Consider the following 23,448-nt stretch of genomic DNA (forward strand, 5'->3'; position numbering starts at 1 on the left):
CTTGTTCCTGCTTGAAATTTGTTCCAAATCAAACATGCTTCTCAGTGTCAGTTATAATGAAACACAAATATCTCAAGTGGGTAATCAGACTCAGCCAAGAAACTTATTCATCCCTGAACCATAGCTAATGCTCCTCCTTAGCATTTCTTGGGAGACTGGGCTCTGCTAGACAGGCATCCAGCAGAGAAACCAAAACACCATCTTTTTTGATATCACAGGGTCACAGTGTTTGTATGAAGCACAGCAGGAATCTTGGCACAGCTCATGTCATTAGATACTATAGGCTATAAGAGTAATAGCTCATGTGGTCTTTTAACATCTCCCTGGAAATTCTTCAAGGAAGAGACATTCAAACTTAGCAGTCTGGTGCTATGTGAATGGCAATACTGTCCACATGCTGTGTATTTTGGGATTAGTTAACTCCAGCTTCCCAAAAGCATCATGGAGCTATTTTGGAGAAACAATACAGGCAGACATTAATACGTGATTTAAAACGCTGTGTTAGGAACGCACCACCCAGAATACAATGCAGTAGATGAAAAATTGTGCACAGGAGGTACACAGGAGTCCCCAGACTGCAATGCGGACCTCTTCCACCCCATTCAGCTCACTTACCTTGGAGCTACTAAACTCCACAGAGGTTAACCAAAGAATGAAGAACTGGCTGGATAGTTGATCTAATCATCTAACCTTTTATCTACAAGTTACAAAACCCCTGTACGTTAAATTCATCCAGGCTAAATTAAGTCATCTAAAAGCTAAATGTCTGCTCTCTAATAATCACCGGGCTATAGTCAATGGAGAGAGACAGCCATGCCTAAGCGTGAACCAGCACATTCAGACACCAAGTTCTAAGTCACCTGGGATGAATCATGTCCCCAAGGGACTATCACTCTCCATGGTCTACAGCTGGAGTGGAATGATTAGTTTAGATTAGCTGTCTAGTCTTTAGATCCCTGAAGTCAGAATGAACTCTTACCCGGACTGTGCAAACTGCAAGAACAGAAGCAAAGGTACATTTAATCAGAAAATTTAAGTTGCCTGCCAGAGCTGTGCTGCAATGCAGCAAGCAGGTGCAGAGTTAGCAGCCATGGACAATAGATATGGGACAAAATTATAATACAGCTGCTGGCATAGAAGTGTTACAGGTATAAATAAGTGTTAGAGCAGCTTAAAAGAATAACATTAACTTAAAATGCGAGGTGAACAGCCAAACACAATGTAAGGAAGTTTGGGGAAAAAACTAAGGGAAGGGGCTATAACGTGATGGGCCTATTTCTGGAGCTGCTTTGCCAGGGTGATAATGTCACCTTGGTGATAACATAAAAGAAGGGTAATATCACCCTACTTTTTGCCTTCCTAAAGAGCTGAAAAGAGTGTGAATTTTAAAAGAAAGTCATCAAATGCATGTTTTCTGCCAGATAAACAACTGCTGCTGATTTCTGTAAAGTAAAGGGATTTCCACTGTCTCCAGCTGGTGTTTGGTAATGATCTACTCTCCCTCCAGTAATTTCTCATGGACCTCAGCACATGAAAGCACATACCATGTAAACATCTCCAGCCGAGTTTGTCAGGCTGGGTTTCTTCAGCGTTGGTGGGGAGAGGCAGAGGTTTCTAGGGAGTCAGTTACCTCACCCTGCAGCAGACATCTGAAACAGGTCAGATGAAACGTGCCATGAAAGTGCTTATCTCTCTCCACTGAGCAGAAGGAGAGCTCAGGCTGCCAAAGTCAGTGGCAGAGGTTTACCATGCAGACATCTAAAATTAGATGAGAGGTATCCTGTCCCTGCTGTCTGGCAAAGAGATAAATGTTTATAATTGGCACCACACAGACTGATGGGCCAACACGGGATGTGGGAATCACATCAGCCAATTTTTGCCAGCTAAAAGCAAGGATCTTATCTGGAATTGTTGTCTACACACCTTCTGCAATCAACAGAGAAAGACAAGGGGAAAATTCCCTCTGGCTAAACACACACACCAAGTCCCACTTCCAAGTCAATGTCCCTAGGCAGCTATACTCTGGCCGATACCTGAGCTCAGTCAGGATGCAAGCATTAGGCAATACTTCATTCTTGTGTCCCACTATTGATGTTCTTGGAGCTCACCAAACACAAACACCTTGCCCGGGCTTTCCACAAAATGTACCTGCTGCTTCCTCTTCAAGCACAAATGGAAGGGAGCCTGCCAACTTTTTTCATGATCGTACAGTTCTTGGAGAGCACTCACCCAGGAACACGAGAAGCCAGATTTGCTTCCCCCCCCCCCTCTTTATTTCAGATTGAAATCCACATCTTCCACCACAAAACATCATGGTGCTCAAACACACTTATCTATAGGCATTTCTGGAAGGCAACTGCATAGCAATGTTCCACTGTGCAGAATTCACTGGCCAGACGTAAACAGCAAGTGCAGCTAGATGAGAAAAGTCCAAATTTTAGTTACTGCACTGAGATCTGCGTCAGCACTGAACTCACAGAGCAAAGTCATCTCCCAGTTTTTTGTCTGAGGTTCCTGACCATGGCATTACAGAATCATTCTTCTAAACACAGTGGCAGCACACAAATTCCCTGTTTCATTTTTTCCATTCATATGTTAAGACTCTTCCAAATCAGGGGAGAGACAGCTTTGCACCCACTCAGCTGAAGGAGGGCACTGGACATCAGTTGCCAGCTATAAGCCAAATGATCTAACCGCTAGTGACGGCAGGGAAGGTAGACAACCCTACCTCCTCCACTGGCTCCCTGCTCAGTGGTATGCCCAGCATATAGGTTCTTTCCAGTCGCCGCTCTGAGGTGCCTACCACCCATGTGCCATGTAAGGAAGCCAACGTGTGGCCATGGAGTTGCTCTGGTGGTCCTTCGAGGTCCATCCCTGAGCTGCTCAGGGTGCCGATTCACAGCTGTCATGAGGAGGACCACAGTGTGCCTCTTCCCTAGGCTGCTGCCCTGTACTGAACATGTGAAAAAGCACTTTCAGACACCTCTTCCTTCTCTCCTTCCAAAGGAAATACACAGAAATAGAATTGGGCATTGTAACATCAATGGGTGTAGTTACCAGCAGGAAGAAGGTATGAAAGGAAGGATGTGGGACAATGAGCAAATCCTCATAAGATACCTGGCTTTGACAGGATGTGGAGCAGCCCAGGAGGCTGGCAGGTGGGATGAGGAATGAACGAGCCCAGCTCACTGTTTTAGTCAGTGACATAATTGTTAATGAAGGCTTTGCACGTGTCAGACTCCTTGCTTCCTAAATAAGCATGAAGGAGCTCTTACCTCCTGGGAGAGCTGCAGTAGCATGCCAACACCAACAGGATCCAGCCTCAGCAACATGTTGCAGGGTGCTCCTACATGAACATACCTGCACAAGACAATAAAACAGGACAGTAGATATTTCTGGTTCCTGCACTTGTGTGCAGGAAATTGTTTACACTAGTCTGCCCCAGGTCCCTCAAGCAGATCTATTGCCACCTGACCTAAACTCCCTGGCTGCTCCCAGCACATCACATCTGGAGCAGCCACTGCAATATAACAGTAGAAGGTGGAATTATGCTCATGTGAGCTCCTGCTCTGCATTCACAGTGGAAGGATGAGGCCCAAACATCTCTTCTGTCCCACAAGTGAGCAGAGCAAGCTGTTAAGCAGGTTGAATGACTGTAAGCAAAACAAGTACTCCCTCAACATGTTCAGCAACTTCAGGAAGAACACATGTAGGATGCACAGGACAGCCCTAAACACCTGAAGAAGGGGCAGTGGTAAAAAAAAGCTCACCAGAGGAGTCTGGGAAGGATCATGAGACTATTAATATGCAACTGCCCCATCATAGTGCAGGCCAGGCAGCCCACAGCAGCAGTGGCTGATACTCCCTTTACAGGCAGAGAAGAGAGGTGGATACTTCACAAGCACAGCACAATTGCCTAAGCAGCAGAGCCTACCACTCACTCATGTTGAGGCTCAGGGTCTTTCCTATGTCCTTGTCAACTTTCCCAGGCTCCCGTGTAAGCTTCTGCCCTCTCCTTGACTTCTCAGACCTTCAGGAAAAGACAGACAGTGCTCAGGGCCAGGCTGTGCAGACACAATATGCCCAAAAGATGGAGATATTGCTCCCTAAGGCATGCTGCAGAGTGGTAGAAGTACCATCATCCAGACTGCTGGAAGAGGTGTTAATCTAGCCTTAGGACACCAAAGGTCCAGGCAAGCCTGATGCAGCACTGTTCAGCAGAAAGAATGGGACACAGGTTTATCGCAGTCTCTTGCAGAGAAAAGAGCAAAAAAGTCTTTGATTAGAGTTTATTATACAAGAAGACAACAGAGATCAGACAAAGCAGGGCAAATGTGAAGAGGCAGATGGGGAGGGCAGGAGCCTATACAGGGGGGCGTCTACTAAGAAGTTAACTGCCACCAGCATCATCCAAAAAAACCCCCTGTACTAGGCTAAGACTACAACCAAACATCTGCACTGGGGCCTGAGAAGCTGGAGAACATCACAACAGATGACCACTGTATTTGTGGCACAACTCTATTAGCAGAAGAGTTAGAAAGACACTCAGTAATTTCTAGGTATTAATGTAAACATTTACAACTCCCAACACTGGTATTTTCATCTTCCTGGAAGAAAACACACACAGTCCAGTTTTGGAGCTCAAGGCGGGCAATGAATTGTTCAGCATACCTGTAGAGGGGATCAGCAAACTTCTCCAGATGCTCAAGCAGTACTTCAACACATCTCTGGGATGCAGACCACCTTTGCTACATGCTCAGGATTAAGCTGGTCCCACAGAAATGCTGTAAGTAGACTGCACCAGGTCTATGTTGACTTGAATTTCTGAAGGAAGACCTCCTCTGCAGGGTTTTGGAAGTAGGAGAGTGTGGAAAAACGTGAGAGTGGGTCACAGAGTATGACTCTGGGTATAGCTCCCACTGCTCCTCAGAGTGGTGTCAGGCAGTGGGATACATCACAGGGCCCATGCTTGCAGAACCAGTCACCATCCCCTCCCAGCTGATGCTTACCCTCCCACGGCTTTGCTATTCTTCATCCACTCCACATTCATCTAATTTAAAGCTCTGGTGGAAAAATTTGCTCTTATTCAGTTTCCAGTTTCTGCTTGCCTTATTTGCCAAGCCAAAGGCAGGGTAAGTGAGACAGGACAGTGGTTAAGTCCAACTGCTATATCAGGAGCAGCAATTCTGACCTGAGGGCTCGGTGTGGCAGAAGCATGACTAAAAACTTCACTTTGTGGAAGGTGAGGATAGGAGTCAGAAATCTGGGAAGTGGTAACTGCACTCTAACAGGGCTTAGGTGCCTAGACAATACAGGAAATTTGGAGATCAAGGATGCCTGTGCTCTTAGCACTTTAGCTGTTTAAAGAAGCAGGAGAAAACCATTACATATGAATACCAAAAGGCGGTGTGAACACAGAAGCGAGATAACACAGAAAAACATTTAACCACCTAAAATACAGAGTAGGCATTGAAGGGCATCAGATGAGTCCCCCCCTGCCATCTCCAAAATGTCTCAGACTATAGTCTGAAGCAAGAGACTTCCCAAGTTTGGCCCTGTGGGCAAAACATGCACCTACTCTCCCATTGGTGCAAAACAGCAGAGAAAGAAGGGAAGACATTGAGTGTTGGCCATTCTTTTCTGCTCACAGAAACAAGAAAGCCAAGATCTAGCTGATCTAAGTGCTTCCTAAAGGCTTATGTCTCTTGATTTTAAGACACCTGGGAAAGCTGGGGGAACAAGTCCTTTGGAATAATAAGTGTTGTCCAAATTCCATATATGAGATGGAGATCGAGTTGGATGATAAAGTGCTCAACATGGCTCCTTCCAAAAGAAATGCGCATGGATATATTCACTTAAAATACAGTATGTGTCCCCAAGCCAATGCTCTGAGACCACTTTCAAAAAACCCAGCAGCATAAACAAAGAACTGTCCGTAAGCAAAATACCATCAATCATTCCCTCTGCAAAATCATGAAAATGGGAAAAGATGGGCTTTACAACATTTGGTTAAAAAAAAAAACCTGCATTCTGCTGCACTTGACGCACTGCTGTACATAGGAATCACTTTTAACTGCTAATCATTGCTGCTGTAATGCTTGCAAGGTGCAGATTTTGCTACTGGAAATGTATTCTCTCTAAAGGACTAAATTCTGGCGGTAAAGATGTCATATATAAGATATTAACAACAACATGTTTCTAGTCTATTGGCACGCACCTCTCAAGAGTAAGAGGTCATCCAAATCCTGTCTCCAGGTAACTAATGGCTGGGAAGCAAAGTCTTCTCTTGTCCTATGTAGCCTCCAGTGTATTTTTCATCTCTAACAGATTACCCTTTTAATTCATAGACAGTTTCTGCCTTATTCTTGTAACAGGCCCCACACACTTCTGTCCAAAACACACCCTGACTGCTGGCTCAGCTCTTTAACAGTGGGGTGGTTGAAGGCATTTTATGGAACAAGCAGAGAGACATGATTATAGGTCTTTATTCTTGTATTAATAAAAAGTGCAAAAGCAGATGCCAATCACCACAATCTGGCACCATAATTTCTGGAGCCTCCTGCCCATAAACATAGGAAAGAGTTCAATTTTGACCACATGGCTGTCCCATATTCAGAGTACAAAAGGCATTGTCATCTCCAGACTAGTGGTCCCATGAATTCTACTAGCATGCTGGCTTCACAGCATCAGCACCACAGACACTACACAACCTCTGACCTGTGCGCAGCACCAGGTTGGATGGTGGTGTACTCCCAGTCCTGTGTTCCCATGGCATGGATAACATGAGTCCAGGTTTAAATTACATAGCAGGAAAGGGGTTAAAGTTTAAATGACTGTTTTGTATATGAATTAATGTATGTAGCTTTGAGCCAAAATATCTACCATTAATTTTTCCACCTATTTCAGGAGCAGTAAGATACACAAAGTGAAGTTTATTTTGGTACTTGGTATACTTCACTCTCATTAAAAATAAATTAATCAGCAAATTCCTACACAGCTCAGCCTTCTTTTATGTAAATACAACCCAGCTGTAATGAATTACAAGGTGTTATTATCTCACACACACTGTATAATACTTCACACATAAGAGGTTTCTCTGCTTAGCTCAGCTTTCAACAAAAGCATCTTAAATAAACTGCAAGCAAGTTGTTTGGTCTGTAATGTTTTCACAGAGAAGGGATACACCTCACACATAGAAGGTTTCTTTACATGACTCATTTTATAACAAGTTAAACTGAGGAAGTTCGCCTTGGAAAAAAGTAACAAAATGCCTTTTTTATACACAGAAGGCTCCCTAAGAGAAGATTAAAAAAAAAAAATGCAAGCCAGTATTTGGGAACCTATATTCTGCATCCCACTGCTCTTTACACAGAGAAGGGATGTCAAATATTCCCCAAAACACACAATATGAAGAAAGCAACTTCAGAAGGAAAAACAGTCACAGCCAGGCAGTCACACTTTCACCAGATTAAGGATTCACAAATCAAGGATTAATTTCACAAATTAAGGATTACCACCTTCAACTTTTGTTTAACAGTTTTATTAGGAATAAATCCTGATATTATAGAGCTTATTCTTATCAAAAGCACACATGGCACAGAAAACACATACACATCAACTTTACCCAGACTGACATTTATTATTGACTAGGATTTTAGACAGGAGAGAAATGAAAACTGTTTTTGTTACTGACCTGGAAATAGTCCGGTGAACCATCCACCTACACAGTACACCTCAGCCTCTGCTGATTCAATCAGTGGAGCTCTTGCTCCCATAATTACTATGTTGGCGTAATTTGCCTGCACAGCCATACAAAGTTTTCACTGGGGTTGATAGGTCTTGTTAAAAAGCCCTGGACTACTACTTTGGGGGATGGAGGATAGCATAGTCCTGTCCCATTAAGAGTCACGGACAGAAACAGGGATGTTCTTTTCATAAAGAAATTCTTAGACCACAACTCTAAAAAGAATATGGAAATATCAGCAAGGCAGACTGAAATACCAAGTACTCTGCGGCAGCTTTTAGTGACAGCCCAGCCATGTTTTGGACTTTATTGTCATTAAGATGGCTAGAGTCATAGAGGATTACTGGGGACTGTGCATTATTCTTTGCATCCTCCTATCCTTGTGCAACACAGCAGAGTTCCTGAAGGGGTTTTCACAGAAAACCCTTCAGAATCTGTTAAAGCAATTCTTAACTCCACTAAAGCAAAAATGGACCATTCCATCTTGATATCAGGCTTTTAAAATACATTAACATCTAATATGCAAAGCTCAGATTTGCATTCACAACCATTCAGTGAGCAGAGGAACACCATTGTGTCTCTATGTAGCAGCTCTCCAAATGAGGCAAAGGACAGAAATGTCTTCTTGAGATAACTCTAAGTCATGGTAAAATATCTGGTTTCCTAAAGACAGAAGGCAGGTCTTTCAATTTGTCAGCAAGGACCACTCAGTGCCATAAAAATGACAGAGGTACTCAAGCCAACTAGCATTTATTTGCGGGTGAATATTCAGAAGAATATGGCTGTCCAATTTGCTACTGAGTCACCACGGATAGGATATCTAATTAAATATTTTCTTTTCAACAGCAGATTTTCCTTCCTGACCTCACAGCCTCAGCCCAGTTCAATTTCCGGCATGCTTCCCAAGCTGATCTGACAAATTGATAGAAGTGTCAGGCGCTGACGCTCTCACAGTCCTTCGTCATTGTAAACAGGGGAAAGGGGCTTGAGGATGCTGCGGGCGTTGCTCTCCACGAGTGGCCGCCAGCTCACCTCGCCTGTCAGCAGCAGGTCCTCCCCGCTCAGCGCATCCAGGTGCTGCACCTGCAAGGACAGGACATTAGTGCAAGGTGTCCCATCATCCATCCAAGTTCCTCAAGAGCTACGCAAACACGTTGCTTTCCAGAAAGAAAGCAGAACAGGGAGATTTTAGCATACTTTGCCATTTATGTGAGGTAGACCTAAAATGATAATTTACAACTGCTTCAGCATCATGGAAAGGCTAGGAGATAAGTATCTGCAGATCCACTGGAGCTAACTGCATAAGGTCTTTTACTAACACCTTAGTTAATGCTTCCTCTGAAAGTTTGGCAACAGGACAAAGAAGAGCCACGCAAAACTAAAATGAGTCATTTTATCTTCCCAGCAGTTAATTCAGATGACACACTGCTAGTATCATCACCTACATGGAGTGCTCTCATAAAAGTGGTTTCACGTAGACCAAGGCTTTTCACTATAGAAAAAAAGCCTGACCAGCAGGGAACACCTGAGATTTATAATATAAAAGCACATGAGCTGGAGAAGATGAACATGGAATGGACACTCATTCTCACAATACAAGAAATACCTGGGATCAAATGAAATTTTAAGATGCATTGTGAGCAAAATTAAAAAAATTCTTGTCACACAACATAGGGTTAACTTGCTTCCACAGGACACTGTAAACAAGGGGGGGGGGAAGTCCATCAAGGGTCATTAAAAGACAAAAACACCACCTCTGGCTCAGGAAGTCATAAATGAAGATTGCTAGGAGAGCTGACCAGAGAAATAGTACACATACTTGCTCTGTTACTATATTCTTCTCTGGCATCCACTAATAGCCACTGTTAAAGACAGGATCAGCAAGAAATTGTGGGAAAGACCTCTTACACAAGCTTACTGGAAACAAAAGAGAGTTTGACAAGGAGTTTCTCAACAGAGGAAAGAATGCACCAATGGCCACAGAGGGTCAGACCAAAGAGCTACCTAAGCACGATATCCTGTTTCTGACAGTCATCAACAGCAGATTCCCCAGGAGGAGTTAAGTACAACACACGCATACAATGCTATGTTCCTTGTTTATTTTCCCTCCCTCTCAAACTTTGTTAGTTCGGGGATTTTGAGCCTGAAGTGGCTGTTGCAGATTTAATAGTCCTGGACAGACTTCTCTTCCATAAACCTTGCCAGTGGCTTTGGAACCCACGTGCAACTGTAGCATCCCAAACAACCTGTGGCAACGTTACGTCCCCGTGTTCTTTTATCAGTGAACAGCCTTTCCTTGCTCACCTTTCACATGCCTTCAGGATTTCCCAGATGTATCTCATTCTTTCTCAGCTGTTTTTCAGGCAGGGGATCCTACTCATTGCTAATAAAGGAGCTGTTTCATGTTATCCTTACTGCTCTTCTCTGAGCCTTCTTCAGTTTGGTTTTTATCTTTCTTGATGGTCGGAACCCAAACCATACACGTTATTCAAGATCACAAGGGTACCATGGATTTAAAATGTGGCATGACAGCACTATTTTATTCTCTATTCCTTCCTTAGTAGTTCTGAGCATGTTTTACTTTTTTTAAACACCACAGAGTGCTGAGCTGACATTTTGATAATACAATTATACTCTCAAGGACTCATTCCTGTGTGGTAACAGACAGTTTAGAGCTCATCAATATATATGTAAAGCTGGGACTGTTTTTCTCAAGTGAATCGCTTTAGAGTTGTCTATAGGAATGACCAGTCTTCTGATTCTTCCCCAATGTGCCACATTTATCTGTGTGATCACTGTTTCCTATTCAACTGCTGATAGCCTCTGTCCTATCCTTTGCTTGAATATACAGAAGTGCAACAAATTCCCCACTTGGCAGTAAATTGTTCCAAATTACGTATTTTTAACATGTGTTTGCTCCCTGCCAATCTTCAGTTTTAAACTTTCCTACAGCCTCACTGATGTTAAGCATCAGCAACCTTAAGCATTAAATTAAGTCTGTGCCTCCGGAGAAGCCCTCTAGCATTCCAAAAGTGTCCTCAGTCCCTTACAAAGTTCAGCCTTTTACTTCCCATACCATTTTCTCAGACACACACTGAAATACTGTCTCTCCAAATCTCTATCTGGTCCTGAATATAGTATTGGAAACATTACAGAGAATGCTGTTGTGGAGGTTCTGGTCTTCAATTCCCTGTCCAACAGCCTACTCTCTTCCTCCAGAACCTCTCTCACCCCTTTTCTGTCTTTGGTACCCACCTGGACTATATCCTACCAACATTTCCTAGAAACCTGGTTAACAAACCTCCCAAGGGTTGAGAGGACAAACACTACTTAATATTGTTTCCTCCAGGTAATAACTGAAAGAAGCAGAAATAATTCTGGAAAACAAAACCTTTTACTTCTTTCCCACAAAGATCATCAGGAGACTTTCAAGCTCTGTGTGCTATTTCACCATGAAGAGGATCCCAACTCCGGAACATCAATTGTAATTCTACAAGTTGCAGCCCATTTCTGACACATTTTGACAAGCCCCTCCATAGCATAGGTCCAGAAAAAGATGAGCAGGATTGCTTTCAGTATTCTGTGAACTTCTCTGCAGTCATTTTTCATCAAACTGCAATAAACATCAGCAAGTTTTTACATTTTTACCTTGTTCTCCTTAAAAATAATCACTGAATATAAAAATCAGCTATATTTATGAGAACTGAGCTACATAGTATGCAAGCAATAAAAATAAATATTTAATATTCTAAACAAGAGAATGAAGAGAAGTTGCACTATGAGCAACTTGTGTGTACCTGTTTGCGCACATATTCTACGAGTAACTCCAGATGCCGAGGGTCCTCGCAGTTCCTGTTAAAAAGGTTTCTCCAAAGAGCAGCTGCCAGAACGTGATCATCAGACAAGATTCCCTAAAGGAAGTACAGAGAGGGATTAAAAACTGCACATGAAGAGGGTCTGAACACAAGACAACCGCATTACTCTGCTTGGCAACTAACAATATTAGCTGTCTCAAAGCCCACAGCTGCTATGGACTGTACATATGAAAAAGCATCAACATCACTCTTTCCCAGAATGGAAAAACAACCCTGGCCTTAAATTAATTTACAGAGCAGCCTGTAACAAATATTCTGGCAAGTTAACTTGGAAAAAAAATGGGTCAAGGTATTCCTAATATAGGAGCTGATAATTGCATTTCTATGTTATGATATCTTTACCATAAAAATTTTGGCCTTACAGAAAAGGCAGCACCACCTCACAGAATTGCGTGAAGCCCATGACACTTGGAAAAGAAAAATTAAAGCATATTTAATACAATGTTGCAGAAATGTAGTCAGGACTTGGCTATTTTGCTTTGCTTTTCTGTTTTTCATTCTAAATGAGAAAGAGAGAACTCATCATTAAGAGCCATCTAGATTTTTCCAGTTAAATCTAATATTAAATTTGGCCTATGGAAGAATCACATCCATGAGCGCTTTTTGTCTAAATTCTCTCCCACTTTTATTGTCTTTTTAGATTATGTGGTGTTATCACCATAGTCTCATAACTCCTGTCTTCTGTGGACACATTTGCCAAAAGCAAGAGAGGACTTTAAAATATTCAGTTAAAAATAAAAAAGGTCAACATTTGTCTTTAATTTAACTAGACATTTTGTTTCCAAAAAGAGTGTCAACAAAAAGAGAAAAGGAAAAAAAAAAAAAAAAGGACAGTGACAGGCAGATACATCCTGGCTATACTTAAAACTAGATTAAAGACTTGCATGCATAACACTGTCCACAACTATATGAAGTTTACATTTACAAGATATTAATAATGCAAATCACCATGCAAAAAATATCATCACCACGTGAATAAGAAGAGCATCTTATTGCTAAGTTACTCTTATTGAAGAGTAACACTAGAGCAAAAAAATAACTACTAAAAGAGATGATGTAATTGTATTTTCTTCTTCAAAGTCCTGCAGACACTTGTGCACAGTGGTGCTTTTGCCTCCCCATATTATTAGATACTTTCTATAAATACCCTCTTACATAGACTCTTTATAAATACTCTCTTTGCTTTCAAAGTATAGCTGAGTACAATGGGATTCAGAGGGAGGAAATGATTTATTGATGGTCAAGCAGTGATGGTGAAGCAGTACAAAGAACACCCCTCCTTCCATGTCCCATGACTTAAATCAATATGCTGTGTGCTTTCTTTTTTCTTAAAAGCACTTTAATTCAAGGCATAAGATGATCACAATAACTAAGAAGTCTGCTTCCATAATGTAACATTTCTCCAAAGATATGTATGGCAAATGTTTTACCTATGTGGAGTATTCTGTGTTCATGAATTAGATTGTGCAAGAACAAATAGACTTTCTCTGAAAACATCCTTCTTACCTCATCATATCCAAATAGAGCTGCATAGAAATTTTCTACCATGCTTCTCAAATCTTCCTTTAGAACAACAGAATTAATCTGAAAAATAAACCAGAAAACCATCTGTATAGGCTCTAAAGAGGAGGTGATTGAGAAAATATTATCGGTTTCACTCTGAGTAGGCAAAGAAGAAACAGTGCCTTGGCCCTCAGTTATTTACAGTCAAATCCTAACCTATGTTAGTGCAGTCAAACATTTTATAACAATGTGCAATACAGCTCTGTAAATTCTGTACACAAATGAAAGTCACTGTTACTCAGAATATATGAAAGGCAGAAAAATCCTCAGCCAACAGCACTGACATAGCTACGAGTGGAGAAAAAAATGCAGCTGGGGAAAGAGTGAAGGCAAGGCTGTCCTTTCAGTGGCAGCCTAAACCAAGATAATGAAGACTCCTCTGTATTTTAATTATTAAGCAGGTTTTCCAGACCTTGATTCATTCACACAAGTCTTTTAGAAACTCGGAGGTTTTTCAACGTTTTTTCTAAAGCATGGACTCCAGAGCTGGACGTGCTATTACAGTAAAAGTACTGTAATGCTAAAAATAGAGGCACCATCCCTACCACTACTCCTTACTTACTTGTCAATATTGACTTTCTCATTCAGGAATCACATGAATTCTGTTTCTACAGCATCTCACTAGAAGCTCAGACTTACTAGTTTTTGACTATGACTAAATTTCTTTCAGAGTTTGTGATGATCCAGCTACTTCCCCCTATGCTCTAAATGTGACTCAGTCCAAGTTCCACACTGACTTTTAACTAAATTTAACAGTTACTTAAATATTTGCTGGTTTGGCCTAAGCCACCCATTGGCTTGCAGAACTGACCCCATGTGAGCTTAAGACAAAACCAAAAGGGATCAACTGCTAGGTCCAGTGATGGCTGAAATACCTTGCACGCATCTCCCTCATACAAACTGTCTATTCCTTTTGCCTTTATTTTTTACTTCTATCAACAAAATAATTTAATAAACGGTTCCTCTCCTGAGGGCTAAGCTACACTTCAATTGGTAAAGCTTCTTCTTTGTATTGACTCTCATGAGAGATCTAAGAGATACTAAGCATTTCTTTTCTACAGATCTCGCATAAAACAAAAGTATAAATGACAAAGATAATTATCTTCATACCTGCATACTAGCAGAACACATGTATTTTACAAAAAAGAAACTGCAAACAGGAATACAGGGTAGGACATCAGTTCTACTACAGAATAAGCACTGCTGTCTTTGATGTACAGCTTATCACAGGCTAAAGAAAAGCTATGAAGACTCACGTATCTGAAATCTTAATACTTACTACAGTGTGAACCACATCCTAAATACTCTTAGTATCCTTAAGAGTACTCACCTTGGTAATTATGCAACAGCCTTTCTATCAAAATATGAATGAGTTTTTGTCATGCTAGCAAATCTCCAGTTCAAATATTCTTCCATTAAACCACTATCCTTTTTCATCTGTTGATTTTTATAGAAATGCATACAGTGTAAACACAAGGAAAATTCCTTTTATGTCAGTTACTCATATTTTTCCATTAATATAAACTATTAAAATTCATGCAGATATTTTATAGGCTATCAAGATTTGGAGACTGGTTATTACTGAATGTTTAAAGAAAGAACTAAACATAAGAAATCAGAGGGTTAAATGATGACTGCAACTTCTGTAATGACTTAATTAAATTTTTATTGAGTACATAAACTATGATGTCATTTCTACCCAACCATGCTCAAAGTTTCTATGCATGTCAGAGATCGTGGTTTTTCTCAATAGAACATACTTCTAAATAAGCTGCACTTCTACAGCTCTAATAAGGGGGAGCAGGTCTCATGTAACACACTCAATAAATTATCCTTCCATTTTAAACAAACAAATTCCATGAGTTATTATATATTTGCCACGCACTTTTTATGACATAATAAAAATGTTACCTCAAGGATTACTTAACACATACTACAAATGTTACAGCAGGCAACTGCAAGGGGCAAAGAAAACAAATAGTCCCATTACAGAGACAAGTCCTGGACTATACATCCCTAGGGAAGCAGCTTTCTATACCAAAAACAAAGAGCAGCAGCTTTAAGTTAGCAAGAAATAGATTGATGAAGGAGATAACCAAGTTAAACAAACATGGTAATAAATACATCTTAAAAGACAAACAGTTTAAAATATAAAATATGACTTTGGGGATGGAGCAGTATCTTAGGCAATAAAATTACACTTAAAGGAATATTGCAGTTTCTGAAGAATACAACCAGCATTGGTTAAGTACAAACACTGTAGGAAAAAATCCTTCTTTATAAAACAAGAAAAATGAGTAAATCCAAATCAGCATTTGTTGGAAAAGCTTCCTCTTTTTAAGCTTGTATATGTTCTTACCACTGGCAAGTTTCATGATCTGGTTGGTCATGATTCTGCTGACTCTTCCACAGTTTGTTATTAAGAAGAAAAACTGCTAGACAATTCCAAGTGAGTAATTGCTAATAACAAGAAAAAAATCAGTAACATCTGGAGCTCTTCTAGGCACTTAGGCCCTTTGCCTTCTTTGGACCAACCCATTACAGAGCTGTCACCAGAAGAAATTTATATACCATCGCCTAAATTGACACACAGAACTATCTTAGTTCAAAACAAGGAATACATTTTTGGTACATCTCTCACATTTACAAGACCTTTAAAAAAAGGAAATGTACAGCTAACGTATCTTCCTACTACATGTCACAACTTTTCACTGAAAGACTCCATGATCCCACATTCTGCCTGAAAGACGACTACAGCATATAACTACTGCATTTTCATTATTATATTGCAGTAAGAAACCTCATCTTCAGCCTCAACAAATTCAATACACACCATCCAACAGCCAACTGGTGAGGCTTACTGCTATGTCAGACAATTTATAATACCAAGTCTCAGTTAAAGTTTTGTATTCTAACAAAATTTCTAGGAAAGTAAGAGCACACTGCTTTATTGTATATGCTGGACATAGAATAGAATCATAGAATCATTAAGGTTGGAAAAGACCTCTAAGATCGAGTCCAACCATCAACCCAACACCACCGTGCCCACTAAACCATGTCCCACGTCCCATACGTGACATGTATGAAAATATCTTATGTATGGGCACAGTTTTTAAAGTGAAAGCTGCTATAGGATTAGTCCATATCAATGTCTTTTGTTGGATCGAGAGCATTTTTTCATAATGAATCTCCTCCTCATCCCCACTTACCATGCTTTGGTTTACACTGCAGAGAAGCCTCAGCATGCACAAACTGGAAAATGTGCTCTAATGCACTCTACCTGCTAAGAGGCATTCAGCCCACAGGATCAGCCTAGAACCAGCACAAGGTAAAGATCATCCCTGTGGAACACGGACACTGGATCATCAACTGTTTCACTCAACAAATATGTTCCTGTCAGACCACACTAAATGCTAGTGTAGACATAGCTGTGATGTCCACGGGCTACACTACTTGAAAGCACTTTAACAGGAGTTTCTTTCTGTTATGGCTTTTGCCAGCATGTGTTGCACCCTTAAGCTACTTTAACACATTAATCCATCCATAGACTATAAAGCCAGAAGGGACACTTCTAACTGCACCTTGTACAAGCGCTAGTCATTGAATTTCATGCAGCAATTCCTCTCTTTAGGCCATAAGTTATGGTTGAACTAGATTTTTTTATGAAGATATTTCAGCCAGAAGAAATTATTAGATCATAGAACCTGACCCTCTGCATATCACAGACCATTACGTTTCACCGAGTTCCCTCTGTACTAAGCTCAGTAAGTTGTGTTTGGCTAAAGCATATCACCCTCACAGTTGAACATGTGTATCTCATTTCATATTTCAATTTTCTGGCTTAAGTTTCCACCCCCTCATTCTCATTATACTATTCCTGCTAGAATAAAAAGCCTCTTCTGCACAATGTATTTGCTCCTGTACCTGTACACAGTAGATATGTCAGCACAGTCATCTTTCCAAACTAAGATTAGGCTCTTTAAGGTAATGTTTACACTAGGTGCACTGATATACTACATCATCAGCGCACTCCTGCAGTGGTCAAAGTTGTAATAGCAAAGTAGTGTTTTATGCTGATACAGTAAAAATTAATCCATCTTTTGTGCAAAACAAGTTCAGCAAATACGAGTACACTTTTGTTGTTATGACTGAGTCTACGCTGGGGACTTCTGTTAGCCACACTGCCATAAACATCAATCGACTCCTATCGACACTTTTGATTACTGGAGCATTCAATATTGGCAGAAGTTCCTGAAGGAGATACAGGACAAATCTTTCATGATAAAAAAATGTCACTCCTCAAACATTTAGGCTTTTTTATGCACCTTCTCTTAAGTCGCATTTGGAAAGAATGACTTATATAGTTTACATTAGTTATAAATAATATATAACCACATATAGTTATAGATGGGCTTTTTAAATGTTTGCTGCCCTTTTAATAAACACACAATATTAAATGGGAAAACCTGCATACAGCCCTTTTATTTCCTCCAATAACATAACTGTTACTTGTAGGACAGTAATTTTGAAAATTACTGAGACTGTAGCTAGGATCAAAAAGATTAAATTAATAAAACAGATTAAAAATATCTCTGTAGCAAGGGCCAAAAAGGCCAGTTCCTTCAGGCAATCTCACATAGTTGTGAAATGACAAAGATATTTTGCAGAAGTTATTTTTCCAATCTTCATTTTTTCAGTCTTTTATTAACCACTCTCTTACTTTGTCTGCAAACAAGCTTATTGGCTTGTAATTAGCTACAGCTGTGAGTCCCCATATACTTTAAAATATTAACTTTTCTGATAAATTCTAATTTTCTAAGTAATTTTGTAATGCAGCTCAGCATATAATTAAATTCAGAGAACAGTCTTTAAAGCCTTCTTCAATGTTCAGTGACAACCTACTTCAATATTGCATTAACCTAGGTTAGATTGTATCAGAACCAGTTCCTGCCAAAATCTTCAATCCATAAAAACATGTGAATGGAAAAAGACTTTGCATGCTCTGCTACCTTCATAACAATTGCATAATCATCAATAACACTCCTTAGAGCATGTTTATTTCAAGCATAGAAAAGCAAGTTATACAACATTATCTACATATTTCAGCAACAGACGGTCACCCCTAGCTGTCTAGTATCAAGAAAATGAGGTATGTTTCTATCTTGCAGTCTATTAATTTGGAAACTCTACCATAGTAACAGTTAAAGATGCAGAGCAGATCACAATACAATCCTAAATGTATTAAATATATGGGGGCTTATTCCAAATTCCTTTTTCTCTGCAGTACGTGGCTGGCAGAGCTCATTGACAACTTCTCAAGAGAAAGATCAGGGAAAACAGGTCAAATCGCTGTGCTCTCTGCCTAGTTGTGCCAATTCTCTGTAAGGGCAAGCAGTTGTAGAGGGTTTTTCCTGTAATGCCTCTATTAAAAAAACTACTTGCTAAAAGCCTAAAACTGATGATGAACATGTTTCTGAACACACCAGAATAAAGAATTCAGTCTGATAAACTGAAAGGAAGTTACATAACCAAGTTTAAAAGAGGCACTTGGACAAGACAGTAGTAAAGGTAAGTAAATTAAGGTAGATATTCACCATGAGCACTTACAGAGATCCTGTAAAACTCAATCTCTCTACTGAGAGAAACCTCAGTAGCTGTCAGAAAGAGTCACACACAAGAAACACTGTACTGGATCAGACCGAGGGTCCACCTAACACGCTATCTTGCCTTCAACAGTAGCCAGATATACTGAGAAAAGTAAAAAGACTACAAGCTGATATATGCTTCCTCCAAGCATTCACCCAACCAATTTGAACCCAGGACAATTCTCAACCCTTGATATTTGTTTATATAGTAACCTTCAAAAGGTCTCTATGTCAAGCAACAGTAAACTTTCTGCATCCACAACAGGCTTCAGCAAGAAGTACCCTGGTCTACTACTCATGATGAGAACCACCACCTCCTGTTTCTTTCTTCTGAAACTGGCTCCTGCTAGTTTCATCTGGTGGCCCAGTTTTTTCACTGGATGAGACAGTGAATACACATTGCTCCATCATCTTCTCACGGCACTGAGGATTCTGAGAGTCCATCATATTCCATGTGATAAGATCTGCCCATAGAAACAGACTTAAGATAACTTAATAAAAGTCAAGAACAACAAAATCCCTGGGATCATAAAGTACTAAACTAAATGGAACGTATTAGATAACATTTAATAGGGCTGCAGAGCGATGAAAGGTGGCATCCATTTTGAAAAGCATTTCAGCAGAACCAGGTAAGTACAAATTAGTAGAAAATACAATAATAAATGAAAATAACAATCACAGATAATTACAACCAGTAATATTCAGTGCTGATAAAGGTACTAGTAGTAGGTGTTAAAAAACCCCACAAAATTTATATAACAATGTGTGCATGTTTAGCAGCTACAATTCCGGAAATGGATCTTAAAGACATTTTGTGGAGAAAGCTCCAAAAAATTTCAGTTCAACAATTCAATAGTGAAGAAAAAGACAAATAAATTTTAGGAATTATTATGAAAGGAATATAGAAAAAAGAGGAACCCTGTTCTGCCATAAATCCATAGTGTGCCCACATACAAAATGCTGCACATATTTATTACCTTTTCATCTCAGAACAGATCTAAAAGAAATAGAAAACACACAGAAAAGACCAAGGTGATTAGACATATGAGGAAACACTAGTTATATTCAGGAAGAAATGAGGAGGAAGATGATGGAGAGGTAAAATCATGAGTGGTATTGAGCAGGTAAACAAGGAATTACTGTTCACTGTTTCTCATTAAAAAAATGTAGAAAAGATGACGAGGAAATGACCGAGTAATACTTTAAAAATAAAAGTACTTTATCATGCAACACTTGCCACAGGACATCAAAGAGCAAAAAAATACAAAAGGGGTAAAAAAGGCACTGCACATTCATAGAGGATTTCTGTTAGTAGATACTAAATATGATGGTCCCCATGCAATTCATATTACTCGTTAGTGAATGCCAAGAGAATATACCAGAAGAAATACTGATACACAGTTGTTTCTTATACTTTTTCCCAAATATCTCTGGTCACTGCTAGAAATAGTGCACTGGATCTTCATCTGACATTAGAAGAATGACTTCTGAGTATGTTCAGTTTTGTTCATCTTTTGCTGATCTTTGCAGATATTGACTGTTATTCTCTTCTGTCTGTGTATATCTTCCTGCCCTGACTTGCAGCAAGACAGCCACAGCTCATTAGATGATCCTGGATACCAGTCATCCCGTCACTTTGCTGACTTGATAGGAATTTCACCTGAAATATGCTAGTGCAATTAAAAAAAAAATTGCTACCTTTACCATAGCTTTTAGTAACCTCACAGGAAGAGGCTTCATTTTATGTAGAAATAAGAGCAAGAATAATCCTGCTTATACCAAACAGAATTATTCCCTGCATGCCCCCCCCCCCCCCCCCCGGGAGGATGATCTTTCTCCAAGAATTTGGGACCAGAACAAGTTTCTATTGGATAGGAACAGCAAGTCACCCATCTCCTCTCCAAAAAAGCAAGCCACATCTCTTCTCCTAAAAAACTCTCCACAAAAAAAGAAGTTTATTTCATTTAAAAATAGAGTGACAATTCCTAGAGTCCATATAATTAGTAAGCAATTAACAAGCCTAATCCTTGATGCTAACACCTAGTACTGCTACAACCTTTATCCAGTGACTGAGGCCAGGACAAATGCAAATACTCACTATCTCACTTTCAAATTCATTTTTGTAGTGCCTAGCAGACTGGCTTATTTGTGTTTGCTCCATCAGACTTCCCACTATTTCCTAGCATAGCCCTGTTCATGCGTGACCTGTTTGACACTCTCCCATCAGTTCAACATTTGGGTAAAATTCTAATTTGAAGTCACATTGCTTTCACCTTCTACCAATATTCTGCACCTTCTGGTTTCAATCATAAGCTGAGAAAAACCCAATTTCCCCAAGCACTCCTTCTCCCCAGGGCTTCAAACACATGCATGCCACAGAATAGTTAACAGTTAAATATTTTCTTGCCAATATTTTAAGAGTGCAGAAGGTTCCAAATTGCTGGTAAAATAAACAATGCCAGACTGTGAAAACTCCTGCCTGCCATATACTCTGATGTTAACAAGAGTTTCTTTATTACTGTAACCTTTCAGAAGGGAACAAAAATTATTTCTCTACCCTAGTTTTGCCCTCAAGTAAAAGGCAAAGGAGGAAAGTGAACCATGAAAAAGCTGCATGGTAAGATACTGCGAGTTTTCTATCTTACTTCTGTATTTCATTCAGACTTGATGCTGCTGTGAATAAACAAACTTCCAGAAGATCCTAAAAGCATGGGCAAGGATTTTAAGGCGGCAAAAATTTCCTTACATGCTGTTTCCTGAATAACACAGATTAAACCTACATATGGGCCATCTTCCCTCTTGCAAGTACATAACAAAACAGGAAATACAAAAGGACAAATTTAGGATGCTCTCAATGAGACACATTATTTTCAAGCTCCTCAGTACACAGCTCTGTCCTCTGGGGCTTTAGCCATGGACTTCCATCAATTACAGGGTCCCTGCCATTTCCTCATTTTTAAAAAATGAAGTCTTTGAATAGCATCCACAAATAGAAGGAATTGCTAGCACTTTTAGCACAAACGAGACAAATGCCTATATAGTTCAGGTGACACCCCTTAAAACCACTAGTCATTCACAGGCCTGCCAGCCTTCTGTGACCCACCAAATATATTTGGAGTTACGGAATCCATGCCCAAGCCATCTGAAAACCAATTCTGATCAGTGTTGCTCATTTCACATATACGAAGATTGTATTGACCCCATCTTCCATCCATGATATCCGTACTACTAGCTGAATCTCCCTTTTTATGTGCAGTCATTCTTGTGGCCACGAGGCCACCTAACTTGAAAATCAACATGATGTATGTTTTGCTAGCAACAAACAGAAAACTCTAAGATCAGATAGGCTGGTATTTTGGTCAGAGGGCAGACAAGGGAACAGAAAGAATCTATTGAGATTCCCAAACCAGAATGGAAAACAGAAAAACACATCAGTTTGCCTAGACATGTACAAAAGCATCATATGCTGTTGCTTATACTAAAGTAGTAAAAGAAATCCAAGCAAGCAAGCATGAAAGCGAGCATTGGAATTATTGAATGTATTGCATTTGCACTTCCTGATCATTATCATTTATTCTACTATGGGAGTTGTTAGCAAAAGCAGTCAAAAATAAGGGCTTCATAGAGCCGCCAGTTTTATAAATGGATAAAATGAGTTCTAACAGGAAAATACAAACCTTTGCAACCCACTTACCTAGCCAGGCTACAAGGCCTGTAGTACGTGTATTGTAAACATCAAGACATTGTGTCTGCAGCAGAATTTAAGACTGACCTTTGAAGGAGTTTGACAATTAAAGTGGCACAGAGCTGCTTGCAGGAGAAGCTGATCCAGACTGCCAGCACTGGCAGATTGCCAGCCTACTCCCCCAGTACATACTACAGACTATTGAAGCAAAAAACCCCCCACTAGTGGAGACAGTTGGGAGATGTAATGCCACAGTGAGCAACAAGCCAGAGAGATGATCCTTGCAGCAGTTTTCAGAAGACATACGGGTGTTGTCTAGGTCAGAGAGAGAAAAAGATGAGGCACAAGGATACTAGCAGAGGGAAGCACTGATGATGGCAGATATCCAACTGGGATATAGGATGGGAAAGCAAGTGTTCATTTAAAGAAATAAAGGAACTGAAGAAGAAAAGAAAGATCTGGAGTTGAAAGAAGCACAGTCATGAAGACACTTCAACATGCAAGGGTGGGTTGAAGCAAGCAGACAAGAGGACAGACCCTGAGCTTCCACTGTGGACCTTTGCAACAGGAGGTTGCTGGATGAGCATGTTGAATAAAGGCAGCATGTGACCACTGAATCAGTGAAGCAGCATGCCAGGGATGGGGAGCAGGCACAAGTGGCACTGATGGATGTAAAAGGATTAGTTGAACATGAAGGAACACAAGGGAAGGGAGAGAGGTGGTGGTGCCAGTCTGACATACAGAAAGGGGTCCTGCAAGGAAACAAAGAGAATTAACAAGAGAGGTAAGAAAAGGTAGAGAGATAAACTAATAACTCTACAAGATAAGAAGTAGGAAGAGAGAAGCAGGTGACGTACTGACAGAGGGGAAATGTGAAAACAGGGGCATACCCTGAAAAGGCAATCTGATGTAAGCTCCAGTGAATTCAGGCATTAG

The 23,448-nt window shown here is 40.2% G+C and overlaps 1 protein-coding gene across 2 annotated transcripts in view; it reads right to left on the reverse strand.

The window, feature by feature from the left end:
* Positions 1 to 7,524: 7,524 nt before the first annotated feature.
* Positions 7,525 to 23,448, reverse strand: part of UQCC1 (ubiquinol-cytochrome c reductase complex assembly factor 1) — a 49,671-nt gene continuing 33,747 nt past the window's right edge. For both annotated transcript variants that reach the window (XM_076351806.1, XM_076351807.1), the window contains 3 exons: positions 13,126 to 13,203; positions 11,542 to 11,655; positions 7,525 to 8,827 (listed from right to left, as the gene is read on the reverse strand). In XM_076351806.1, the coding sequence (XP_076207921.1) occupies positions 8,693 to 8,827; positions 11,542 to 11,655; positions 13,126 to 13,203 (327 nt within the window). In that variant the 3' untranslated portion in view covers positions 7,525 to 8,692. The remainder of the gene's footprint in view (positions 8,828 to 11,541; positions 11,656 to 13,125; positions 13,204 to 23,448) is intronic.

This window comes from Aptenodytes patagonicus, chromosome 14, assembly GCF_965638725.1.
Source record: "Aptenodytes patagonicus chromosome 14, bAptPat1.pri.cur, whole genome shotgun sequence".
NCBI classification, from domain to species: domain Eukaryota; kingdom Metazoa; phylum Chordata; class Aves; order Sphenisciformes; family Spheniscidae; genus Aptenodytes; species Aptenodytes patagonicus.